Source organism: Onychostoma macrolepis, chromosome 12 (assembly GCF_012432095.1).
Source record: "Onychostoma macrolepis isolate SWU-2019 chromosome 12, ASM1243209v1, whole genome shotgun sequence".
Classification (NCBI taxonomy): domain Eukaryota; kingdom Metazoa; phylum Chordata; class Actinopteri; order Cypriniformes; family Cyprinidae; genus Onychostoma; species Onychostoma macrolepis.
In genome coordinates this window covers 31,312,890-31,326,315 of record NC_081166.1, presented here as the reverse complement: position 1 = coordinate 31,326,315, position 13,426 = coordinate 31,312,890, and the positions used below count along the sequence as shown (strand labels likewise).

At 39.9% G+C, this 13,426-nt stretch overlaps 1 protein-coding gene across 3 annotated transcripts in view; it reads left to right on the top strand.

Moving 5' to 3' along the window:
• LOC131551356 (integrin alpha-X-like) overlaps positions 1 to 8,676 on the top strand; it is a 65,439-nt gene extending 56,763 nt beyond the window's left edge. For 2 of the 3 annotated variants that reach the window (XM_058794252.1, XM_058794254.1), the window contains 6 exons: positions 5,748 to 5,843; positions 6,020 to 6,100; positions 6,387 to 6,497; positions 6,594 to 6,707; positions 7,369 to 7,479; positions 7,591 to 8,676. In XM_058794252.1, the coding sequence (XP_058650235.1) occupies positions 5,748 to 5,843; positions 6,020 to 6,100; positions 6,387 to 6,497; positions 6,594 to 6,707; positions 7,369 to 7,479; positions 7,591 to 7,665 (588 nt within the window). In that variant the 3' untranslated portion in view covers positions 7,666 to 8,676. The remainder of the gene's footprint in view (positions 1 to 5,747; positions 5,844 to 6,019; positions 6,101 to 6,386; positions 6,498 to 6,593; positions 6,708 to 7,368; positions 7,480 to 7,590) is intronic. The other variant, XM_058794253.1, reaches the window with a different exon arrangement.
• Positions 8,677 to 13,426: the final 4,750 nt, after the last annotated feature.

Below are 13,426 nucleotides of genomic sequence, written 5' to 3'. Positions count from 1 at the left end.
GCTCTCTTTCCTCTCCTCCGGCTCCGTTTTCGACGTCGCGGTCGGGCGGCCCAAACAAAGGGCTCCGCAGTGTTGTTTGTAAACAACGGGTCGGTGTTGAAGAATTTAAAGTCCGGTTTGCGGTGAGTAACTGTAGAACCGATTTCCAGAAGTGTTTGTCTGTTGTAAACAATTAGGCAGACAACATCCAGAACAAGAAACATCCAAATTACGTACAAAACAAACAAAAGCTGCCAGTTTGGCTCGGAGCTTGCAACACAGCTGCCATACTCGGCGCCATCTTGAGTTTCGCCATTTCTCATACAACCTCAGTCTTTCACACCGACAGGCATTCAAACACGGATACAGTTTCAAACATTCATCAAAACAAAACACTACACTTCTCTCGAGCGACCTGCTCCAGAGCTCTGGTTCTTTCACTGTACCCCCCTTTCTCTCTCTCTCTCTCTCTCTCAGTAAAAGAACAAGGCTTAGCCAGGAATTTTTTGCCTACCTGTGCAGACCCCTGTACTTTTAATCATCCGTAGGTCTTGCGCGCTCCCTATATTATATCTTCTTCATGTTTATTTCTGTCCCTTCAGGCCCAGTCTAAATAAACACAGACCATTGCTAGCAATGTATGTCTGCTTACACCATCCAGTTTTAATTCAGGCTACTTATCAAGGCCATAAACAGCAAACTAGACAAATGCATGCAGTTATTTCTTCTGGAATAAAACTCCCTTTTATGTTATTTTCTTTAAATTTGGAAATTTGGAAGAGCAGAATTTAAGAGACCTTACCGCTAAGAGCAGACTGGCAAAAACACAAAATTATATAAGCAAAAATGCTTACCTGCTAATTGGTGGCCACTGTTTGTGCTGCTCGTCAAATTCTGCTCAAAGCGGTCATCCACTCTGTTGCTCTTTTCCAATCCTGTTCGTGGCGCCAATTCTGTAGTGTCTTCCACCGCTGCTCAAAGAACCAAGCACAGTCTCGGAGTTTGATACCAGAAGAATAGACTTTATTCAACAAGAATAAAGCCGAGGCCCTTCTGCAGAAAAGTCTGTCGAATGTTTTTTGGCTCTGGTATATATACCATTTTTTAGGGTGGGCTCCTATACATTAGGAATCTCTCTTATGTATACAATTCTACATTTCACTTACGTATGCAATTCTATCTCTCCCTTAGGAGATGAGACCTCCTAGACTTGTTATGGTTAAGGGAAAAGCCCCCCTTATTTCTCCAGATGTTTTCTGTCTGTACATTTTTGCCACGTAGGCATTTCTAACACAGAGGCCTTAGAACATAATGGAAGATTAAATAGATATATTAATGGCAAGATTCACCTTGATTATACTTGATTAATTCAGATCTTTAACAATAAAAATCTTCTTCAGTTGGAAGCCCGTTCTGCGGTTTCTTCCCCTTGGGGAGCAGGCTCGGTGCTTCTCCTATCTTCCTCCGAGGAGGTTGATGTGGAGAGCGTCGATTCACCCCCTCAATCCCCACAGTATGAGGAGCTACTGAAGGTAGTTACTCGTGCGGTTGCTAAGTTACACATTGATTGGCCCGCCAAGAAACAGGCTGAAGCGTAGAAAAGTCAACTTGATGAATGCTTTCTGCGCTCTAAGCCGCAACCTCCGCACCGGATCCTGCCTTTTTTCCCCGATCTCCACACTGAGGTGTCGAGATCGTGGAAGAAACCATTCTCGGCCCGCTTATTCATCCCCGCCTCTGATTATTATGGGAATGTGGCGGGGCTCAGTGAATGCAGTTACAGAGCGATTCCCTGGGTAGAGCAGATGCTTGCAAGCTATCTGTCCACCGGTGTGGCATCGTCTCTGAAGGCTTCGGTCTTGCCCTCCAAGCTGCTGAGCACAACATCAGCGCTGGTGGGCAAGGACTACACGGCAGCGGGTCAGGCTGGTGCGTGACTGCACACTATGTCAGTGTTACAGGCGTATCAAGCCGACCTGCTGAAAGATCTAGATGAAGGAGAGCAAGTAAAATCTGATGACTTTTCAGAACTGAGGAGAACCGTTGATTTAGCTCTCCGTTCCACCAAGGAGACCGCCCGTGCCATTGGGCAGTCCATGGCAGCTCTGGTGGTGGCGGAGAGGCATTTGTGGTTGACCCTGTCCGATATGAAAGAGAAGGACAGGGTCTTCCTTATGGACGCCTCGCTTATGCCTTCTGGTCTGTTCGGCCACGCCGTCAATTCCATTGTCAACAGATACCAGGAGGCTCGTAAACAGGCGGCGGCGTTTCAGCAGTTTCTCCCTCGCCGTTCTAATAATAATAATAATAATAAATATAGCTGCAAGCAGCGATGGCAGGCCCAGTCCCCCGGTGGCATCAGGAAAACTGTGCCCAGAGGGCACATGCATTACAGTAACCCTCTGGCAATCTGGTTTTGAGGGATACAGCAATGAAAGGGTTAATCCAAACTATCAAGACTGTGAAAGACACACACACACACACAAACACATACACACAACAATATATACAATTTTGGTAATACTTTCAATAAGGTTTCAGTTATTAACATTAACTATATTAATTAATATGAACAATAATTATATAGCTTTTATTAATGTTAGTCTCTCTCCATCCTCTCTCTCTCACACACACACTCACACACACACACACATAAAGAACTATGTAAATCTTTTGTAACACTTTTCAACAAGTTTTCAGTTTTTAACATTATATAAGTTAACATGAAGTTAGCATGAACAATAGTTTTATAGCATTTGTGACCCTGGACGACAAAACCAGTCTTAAGTGTCAATTTTTCGAAATTGAGATTTATACATCATCTGAAAGCTGAATAAGCTTTCCATTGATGTATGGTTTGTTAGAATAGGACAATATTTGGCTGAGATACAACTATTTGAAAATCTGCAATCTGAGGGTGCAAAAAAAAATTTAATATTGAGAAAATCGCCTTTAAAGTTGTCCAAATGAAGTTCTTAGCAATGCGTATTACTAATCAAAAATGAAGTTTTTATACATTTACGTTAAGAAGTTTACAAAATATCTTCATGGAACATGATCTTTACTTAATATCCTAATGATTTTTGGCATAAAAGAAAAATCTATAATTGTAACCAATACAATGTAGTTTTGGCTATTGCTACAAATATACCCCAGCGACTTAAGACTGGTTTTGTGGTCCAGGGTCAAATTTATGAATCTTGCTTAATATGTTCAAAATTGACTACTACATTATTAATTAAAATTTCTGGTTAATGCACAACAGTTACTGTACCATGAACTAACACAAAGATTTTTTTTTACTGACACAAAAAATATAGTAAAACATGTTGTTCATACTTAGTTTGTTAGTTTTGAATTAACTAATGTTAAAAACTATATAATTTAACTATACTAGTTAACATGAACAATAATTATATAACATTTATTAATGTTAAGTTAAAAATTTATTAATACATTATTAAAATTTAAAGTTGTATCTTAACATTAGTTTATGTGAATTAACACATAAGAGAAGGCCAGTCACTCACTGTCAAGCAGTTTCAAAAGCTGCTGGGTCTGATGGCAGTTGTGTCCAACGTGATACCTTTTGGCCTGCTGTACATGACACCCCTACAGTGGTGGCTCAAGACCAAGGGATTCTGCCAGAGGAGGACCCTCACCGGTTGGGGAGCGGTCATGAGTGGCCACCCTGCCTGTGGTCTGTGGAGTGGTCGCCATCTCACGTGGCACATCAACTGCCTGGAGATGCTGGCCGTGCTTCGAGCACTCAAACACTTTCTGCCAGACCTGAGAGTTCGCCATGTGTTGGTGCGCACTGACAACACAGCGGTGGTCTCTTATATCAACCACCAGGGAGGTCTGCGTTCGCGCCCCTTATACAAGCTGGCGCACCAGATCCTTGTGTGGTCCCAGGACAAACTCCTGTCGCTGAGAGCAGTTCATATTACTGGGCATCTCAATATGGGAGCGGACATCCTGTCGAGGAAGGGCAGAGGCCCGGGGAATGGATGCTTCACCCCGAGGTGGTGAAGCAGATATGGAGAGTTTTTGGCCAGGCTCAGGTGGATCTGTTTGTGACTCGTCAGACATCGTACTGTCCCCTCTGGTTCTCTCTGACTCATCCAGCTCCACTGGGGTTGGATGATATGGTACAGACTTGGCCGAGGCTTCGTCTGTACGCCTTTCCCCCGATCGCTCTGCTCCCGGGAGTTCTAGGGAGAGTGCACCGGGATGGGGTACATCTATTGCTAGTAGCCCTGTTCTGGCTGGGCCGAATATGGTTCTCGGACCTGATTTCCCTCCTTGATGGCTCTCCATGGGAGATTCCTGTCAGGAGCGATCTCCTCTCACAGGCGGAGTGCATGATCCTTCATCCTCACCCGGAGTTGTTGAAGCTGTGTGTGTGGCCACTGAGGGGGCACAACTCATAGCCTCTGGTCTCTCAACCGAGGTTGTTGAGACCATCCTCCAATCTAGAGCTCCCTCAACGAGGAAACTGTATGCCCTGAAGTGGAGAGTCTTCACTTCATGGTGCGGAGACCGCCAGCTTGATCCAGTTAACTGCCCGATTGGTACAGTGCTGGAGTTCTTGCAGGCCCGTTTCTCCGCAGGGTTAACCCACTCCACCTTGAAGGTCTACGTGTCGGCTATAGCGGCCTACCATGCCCATCTTGGTGGTCAGTCAATGGGCAAGGACCCCCTGGTTATACGTTTCCTTCACGGTGTGATGAGGCTCAGGCCTCAGGTATGGTCTTGTGTCCCTCCTTGGGACCTCGCTGTGGTGCTAGAAGCTCTCTGTAGGCCTCCCTTTGAGCCTATTGAGGAGATATCAGATCGACTTCTTACATTAAAGACTGTATTTCTTTTAGCTATATCTTCTCTAAAGAGAGTTGGGGATCTTCAGGCCCTTTCAGTGGCCCCTTCTTATCTCGACTTTGCGCCCGGTCTGGCCAAAGCTTTTCTGGGCCCTCGAGCGGGATATGTCCCTAAGGTCCCCTCCTCTACACCACGGCCTGTCGTACTTCAGGTTTTTTGTCCTCCTCCCTTCAGGGAGCCCGACCAGCAGAGGCTTAATTGTATGTGTCCAGAGTTGCCCTGTGGAGAAGGGCGGACCAACTGCTTGTTTGCTATGGTCCCCCTAAGAGAGTTTAACTTTAAGTTTATTTTGCACAAGGGTAAATAGGTACAATAAAAAAAAAATTTAAAAAAAAAAAAGGTAAAAAGATAAATAATAAATAATACAATCCATATACTGTGCAGGGAGAGGCAGAAAACCCAAAAGGGCTTATTTAGAGCCTCTACCTAAACAATGAAAAACAAATAAACTCATAAAACTAAAAGAAAAACTAGATTACAAAAACAAATATATAAATACAAATTAATTACAACATATGTCAAAAAAAAAAAAAAAAAAAAGAGAGAGAGAGGATTTAGTAAATTTGTTGTGTGTTTTTGTCAATTGTATGTTTTAATTAATTATTATTATTATTTTAAATGTCTATATGGGTTTTTATTACATTTTAGTTATTTTGATACTTTACATGAAAACGAGAAATTCTGCCTTGGCAACTAACTGTAATAAAATACAAAGTTTATATTTTATTTTATTTCTCTTAATGTTTATTTCAAGTAATGATTTTTTAATGGTTTTAGTCCAAGTTTTCGTTTTCAATAATGATAATAACCCTGAGTATGTTATAGAAAGGTTTTATTTCATTTTTAAGATTTACAACAGAAGAAAACACCCTTCCTTATTCTTCTTTCAGATCGAAAATGACCTAAGAGAATTAACTTTCAAGGTTTTCATCAAAGTACCAGTCAAAGTTGGTGATGCTGACATCTGGACGAATTCAAGTCTGCAAGTGTGTGAATTTAGTTATTAAATTATAAGCCATTTACAGATTTTAATTCAGTAATTTCTGCATGATATGAGGAAATACAACAGCATCTCATCCTTCACCTATTATTGTAAACCTATGTTGTAAACTGTACTGTCCTTTAATTTCTTTTTTTATCTATGTATTTATTAATTTAAAAGATATTTGGCTGTAAGAGGGAGAACATTCAGAAGCCTGTTTTCACCAATTATATGGACATTATTATAAGTCAACGCATAGTGGTAAGGACACTTTTTGAGTTTTGTCTTTATTTTTTACACATTTGATTTCCTCATTTATTTAATAATTCAGTGTGTTCCAAATTATTATGAAAGTTTGGTTTGGTTTTCTTGCCTTTTGTAAGACATTGAACTGTTTCATGCTTTTCATCTTCTGAGAGATCTGATATGTCTGATATGTCACTTGCATAATAATATGAAACAGTGTACTGTATATGTTAAACACACATTAATGAAACTCTCTGGATGTGTGTGTGTGTGTGTGTGTGTGTGTGTTTGTGTGTGTCAGAACTGTTCTGTGGCGGTGTGTGCTGAGTTCAGCTGTGACGTCACTCTCATAAAGAATGAAAGGATTCTCTATAATATAACTGGCAATGTCAGCTCTGGATGGATTGAGCAGGTCTCTGACTTTTAAAGCAAATTCAAATCACAAAACAGATCATATATTTATAATTGTTTTATCATTTCTTATTGTCCTGATCTTTGTCTCTCTTAGACTGAACTCAGAGCTGCTGTTTTTCAGCTGGTCAGTTCAGCGTCTCTGGATTATAACAAGAACAAATATGTTTTCTTTTCCTCTGATTCTCAACAAACTGCACCGTCTGTCCAGGTAATTTAGTGAGAGTTCATGTCAAGACTAATGAATGTATGAAGAGCTCTCAAAGCCATGCTCGGTTTAACTGAACAGTCCTATAACTGCAATCCACAGTTTATAATTTGTGTTCATCTGAACAGTATTTTTTTTTCAGACCACGTACACTCTTCCCTTTATTGCTTCTAGCAAATATATTTATCTATATTTATATCTAGCACACACACACACACACACACACACACACACACACACACACACACAATAATAGATGCATTATAACAAAAGATTTTACATAGTAAATAGTAATGTTTCAGCTTGATTATTTTAGCTGTAAGTGTTATCCTTTGGTCTACACTTTTTTCAAAGCTTTTCACTTTAAATAATTCATTTTGATTTAACACTATGGTATCAGGTTTTTCATTTAAAAGTGATTGTTTCATATTAAATTGACTTCATTTTAAAAGAACATGTTCAGTAGCTTGATCAATTAAAATTGAATTAAAATTTTATATTTACTAATGAATTCAGTGTAGTAATATAATTCACCAACATTATTAATCAATTATGTTTGTAGCCCAAATTATAATTATGTATCTGTTGTTTGACGTGTGGGAAGTGTGATTCATGAGTGTGACTTCTGACTGCAGTTAAAATTCACATGTTTCCATGTATGAAGATTAATACTCAAGTGGAAGTGTACGAGGAGGCTGACCTGACTAAAGAGATCATTGGAGGAGTAATAGGAGGACTGCTGCTACTGGCTCTCATCACAGCTGCCCTCTATAAGGTATATCGCCATCGTTCAAATCAGTTTTAATCACTGGCATTTCAGTTTCACCTGTCTGCACTCTCTATATTAATACATTTTTTATTCTTGCATATTTTCTCCCTTTACAAGGCTGGATTCTTCAAAAGCCAGTACAAGCAGATGCTGGAGGAGGCTCAGGGGGACACAGAAGGACAGCCACAATAATCTGCTCTCAAACTGTTAGGAGATGCTAGTGTGTTTTGTGTGTTTGAGGATGAAACATGAATCACCTCAGAAAAAAATATTTCAGCCTGCTTTAAAACACTTTATAAGAATAACATTTTGAACTTACGTCATATCATTTCTCATTATGATCTCATCAGTGAGCTTAACAATGAGTTACCACAATGAAAGTATTTCAAATATTGCTTAACTTCCTTCTTTGTTATGAAAACTGATGAAGAACTATAGCAGAAGTATTAGTAATATTGGACGAACTCACAATTCTGAGTTCATATATCACTTTTATTCCTCTGAATTCTGAGTTTACATTTTGAGTTAGAATTTTTTAATCTACCGTTTTAATTTTTTTAATTTACATATCACAATTCTTTTCCTCTAAGAAAACTTTTCCTCTAAGAATTTAGAGATTATATCTTGCAGTTCTGAGTTAATATCTCACAATACTGATTTTTGTTTTCTCAGAATAGCAAGGAAAAAAGTCAGAATTGTATAGTATCACAATTCCTTTTTTTTTTTTTATTCCATGGCAGAAACAAAGGCTTAAATAACATAATAGGGATTTGCTCTGGGTGTATTTAATTATTTAATTTTTTTTACTGCTTTCTGCTTAATACAGAAATATTATTTTGCTAAATGTTCTTATTATTTGCAGATAATGTTTATATAAACACACACACACAAACACAAACAATGTTGTCAAAGCGTAAAATAAAAGCGAAAATGAAATATTTTTGGCCATATTGTCATGCCCCTAGACTGTCTTTGTTTTGTTTTCTCTCCCCATGTGCTCCGTGATCCAGTTTCTCCCCTGTCAAATTAGTCATTCTGTTCACCTGTGTTCATCCCAATTACCTCATTATCCCATGTATTTTAGTTCCAGTCTGTGTGTTCCTCCTTTGTTGGCTCTATAAGTTGTGTTTGTGTGTCATACACCCTCTCCTTCTGTGTGGATTTACCCTGTTTATTGGATTTATTAAAAGACAGTTTTGTTTATCCACGGCTCCGTTGTTCCTTCCGGCAGCGATCGAGACACATATGCATTACACGTATTCTTGTGTCATTTTTTTATGCACACCTTCATTTGTACACGTAGGTAATTAAGCTGAGGTCAGATTCAATAGATAAATAGGCACAGTTGTTTTATAAGGTGCCCAAGCACCAAGTGTCCTCCCGACTGCACTTAGGTCATATGATGCAAGTTTTGTTTTGAAGAAAACAGGAAAAATGTACAGAGTCCAGAAGGGGACTTTTGCAAAAATATAAACTCCGAAACCGCATAAACTCTAAAGTAGGTACTTAATTTCAATAAGTACTTAACAAATGCTAAAAGCTACAAAAATGCACAAACATAATACAAAAGCAGTCATTCTAACAGTACAATGTCATTTGAGTTCTGTATTAGAAGTAACAAAATTATCTTACTATATATTTTTGTGTCAGGTTTTCCCCTTTTTTTTTTTTTTCACAAATGCTGCCATCACCTTGCCTTGCAGGTTTTGCTCCACCACAAAAGCTCTGTAGCAAACGCACAGAAACCAGAAATAAAAAAGTGTTGTAATAACTCTGTTTGAAATTACAATAATTAAAATAAATTTAAACTTCATCAGTCACTCTGCACCGGATAAGTGCATGTGTGTCTCATCTTTCCCTGTAACAACCAGACAGGATTCGTTACCTCTTTGACTGATGTGCTCAATACTACATTTAATGTATTCAAAATGAGGCGATGTGAGCATTATGGAGCATTAAAAACTCATGTAATGTCTGTTTCACAAGTGAGACTCTTGGAAGTATTAAACTTATGATGTTCCAGGAAATCCCTTATATGGAAAATGCATCAGCTATCACTACAGCTGCATAACATGCAGATAGAGACGTTTTGACTGATGAAACATGAAGACAATAAACACAATTGCAGTGATATATCTGTGTTTATCTGTGTTCTTTAAACCATTTTGTATATTTTCATAAGAATGATGTAATGTATATTTATAATGCAACACTAATCGACATAGCCTGTTTCACAGTATAGAATTGTTGTATATATTATATATAATATATTTTCTGTCTCATTCTGTGATAAGAAGCAACATGGAACCACAGAACCAAGTTATTTCAAACACGACTGATGTTCTGTAGTGATTTTGGAGCAAAACATGATATTAATATCATAAATTGTCATGTTTGATGATGTGCTAGGCAAACATACTAGCTAGCCCTGTTGCCAGGAGCGATTGTTTTATAACTGATTTTGAAAGGCAAGTCTACATAAGATTATGTGAATGTTGAGGGGATCACGTGACGCTTTCATGACCCAGGACACACATCAGCCAAGCTCCGCGTATGTAGCCCGTCTTTTACTGTTGTTTTACTTCTTTTTTTACATTTGGGGTAGTTTTTTCATTTACCGTTGGTCTGTAGATGTCACAGACACAGTTGTAAACTCGCTTATCTTTCACCATCACCCTCGCCAATTAAGAAGAAAACAAAACCAGCGGCCGCAGCAGGCGGACATGGAGGAAAACATGGCGATCACTATAAAGTGATTTGAGGACATTTTGTGAACTGATTTAGCAGCAATGAGTGATGAATTCGCCTCTCACATGACTACAATCCAGAATATGTGCTCTAAAGTTGACTTTTTCGGGGAACTGAGAGAGCAGAAAAAGTGATCAACGAACACACTAGGCGTCTGGATGCCCTCGAGCAACAAGTGAGTGATTTATAAGACCGCAGCAGATCCAGTAATCTCCGGCTGCTAGGACTACCTGAAGGGGCCGAGAAAAATTACCCAGTTAGCTTTCTGAGGCGGTTGCTGCCGATCTGGATCCCAACACTTGCGGGCAAAGATATCGAGATCGAACGTGTGCATCGAGTTTACTCCAGAACTTCAAATGATCACAGTGTTTCTCTTCAAACTGTTACTCTACAATGACAGAAATTTGATTCTTAATGATACAAGACGCCACGGTCCTTTAAAAGCAAATGACGGTGCGATGTTGAGCTTTTTCCCCGACTTCTCTCCCGTGACGGCAAAGAAGCGGAACTCCTTCAGTACAATACGGAAGGAATTGAAAGAGGCAGGTCTGCAGACCTTTCTTCAGTATCCAGCTACGCTGAAGATCGTCATGAAACACGGCAAGACCAAACTAATGCACTCTCCATACGACGCGCGTCAATTCCTGGGCACAATTCCCGCTCCTCATTCTCCAAGGATGGACGTGGCATAAGGGTTTGATAATACTGAGTGACTCGACTTCTGATTTGCTAATCTAGAACTTCATGTGACAATTGGCTACTGGCAGTATCTTTATGTAAGCTAGGAAACTTGGTATCACTAATGTACAGTTTTCAATGTACATGACGCAATTATTTATGTTTGCCCTTTTATTTATTTATTTTATATATTGTTTTTTTTTTACCCCTTTACTTACCCCTTTATTACTTGTGTGAATTCGAAGTTATTCTGTTCTCTTATAGTAGGGCTAATGACGGTGTTACTGTCACTGACTAAGACAGGGGAGGGCAGCAGCCTGGGGTTTCCACCCCAGTCTGTAAAAGTTTTATGGGGTGGGTTGTCTTTATGTTAAAGGGTTTTTCGGTGAGGGAGGGATGGATTAAAGGTAGATTTGAGATAATTCATTTGCAGTGGTATTACTTTCTCTCATTTGTTCAGTTCACTTATTTGTTGTTTGATAGTAATGACAGAAATGAATATACTAAGTTTTAATGTCAATGGTTTAAATGGCCCTAAAATGGGTTCTAAAAGTTTTTTAGAAATATTGCGACGAAAAAAGGTTGACATTGCTTTAATCCAGGAAGCTAATTTGCGGAAGGATGATGTTCATAGATGCAATAATAAATATTACAAGGTGGTCTCTTTTGCTGCGACTGACATTCACGAGTTCACACTTACCTATAATAAATAGAATAAAGTTTGTGCGTATTTGGTGTGCTGTCCGAGGGGAGAGCTCCGAGCTCGGAATTTTGGCCTGAACCCAGAGTACCTGTCATGAATCCAGTCTGTGAACTTCCATTCACTCACCACCAGAGGTCACTCACCCACCACAGTTACTCTTGCACTACACTAACTGTTGCACATCACCTCCGGACTACAGTTCCCATCATCCATTGCACTGACGACACGCACACAGTTCATTGCACTGATCAGACACAGCTGATTCCCATTTCACCCCTTACATAAACCATGGACTTCCTCTTGCCCTCTGCCGAGTATTGTATGCACTTATGGCTCCCCTAGCTTTAGCTACTCTACAGAGCCCTTGATAGTTTTCCTAGTCTTGCCTTGCCTTGCCTTGCCTGTTTTGGATTGTGTTTTCCCCTGCCTAGACTATTGCTTACGTTTTCAGATTACCTCTCTACCTTACTTTCACTCCCTGTTGTTTAAAGTGATAATATATAACTTAATTCCCACCATATTTCTGGTGTTGTCTTTCAAACTAATTTGATCGGTCGCTTTTAAAACCGCGGGTGCAGCGCATTAACATTCATTAGCCAGTTAGTTTGTCACTCGCGGTTGCAATCGCGTTTCTATTCGTGCCTATAATTGTTTTCTTTTAATTTCTCTCGCTCCGTTTTTCACGAGTTCATCAAACAATGGTGGTAAGTGGTAAGTTGGTATCATTCATCAATCACAGTGAGTAATGGCTTCTTCTCCTGCTATTGTTGTTTGCACTGTTTGCCACATGTACAGTTTATCTGTCTCTTTCAGCAGTGAGGGATTCATTTGTGATAAATGCAGGGAAATAGTTAGGCTGACAGAGAAGGTTTTAGAACTAGAGACACACATCCAAACTTTAGCTGAGGACAGTAAGAATGTGAGGGCTGTAGATACTGCTTTGGATGCGATTAGCTCAGGGAGTCCTGTACATTGTTCGGTTCTGGTTGAGCCCGTGCAGCAGGGCAACTGGGTGACAGTGAGGCGGCAAAACACCACTCTTCCGGTCAAAACATCGAACAGGTTCTCCCCACTCGGTGATGCATCCACTGAGAAACCTGATGAAAGTGCTCTAGTTATTGGCGATTCTATTGTACTGAACGTAAAAATAGAGACACCAGCCACCATAGTCCACTGTTTACCGAGAGCCAGAGCGCCTGACATCTTGACAAATTTAAAAGTGCTGGCTAATGCTAAACATAAATTCAGTAAAATTGTTATCCACGTCGGTGCTAATGATGTTCGACTTCGCCAGTCGGAGATCACTAAAAATGATGTTAAAGAGGTGTGTGAACTTGCAAGTACGATGTCAGACACTGTAATATGCTCTGGTCCGCTCCCTGCTTACCGTGGCGATGAGATTCATAGCAGACTGTCATCACTCAATGGCTGGATGTCTAAGTGGTGCCCGCAAAATAACATAGGCTTTATAGACAATTGGAAACATTTTTGGGGCAGACCTGACCTGTTGAAAAGAGATGGTGTTCATCCCTCCTGGGGTGGTGCCTCTCTTCTCTATAGAAATATGGCACATAGTCTTAGAGTTCGTATTTGACTAACTGGAACCCAGGTCAGGAAGCAGACAGACTGGCTAAACCGACCGTCTGCTAGCCGCCTCACGTCACAGAAGTCAGTTAATTCTCAGCACATAGAGACTCTTTCACCTAGATATCACACTATAGAGACTGTGTCTGTTCCCCGAACTACAAAATACAGAAAATATCCAAACCAAAGTAATGGTAACAATTTAAAGGGGGGTAAAAGGGGAGGTGTTGCTACAATTTA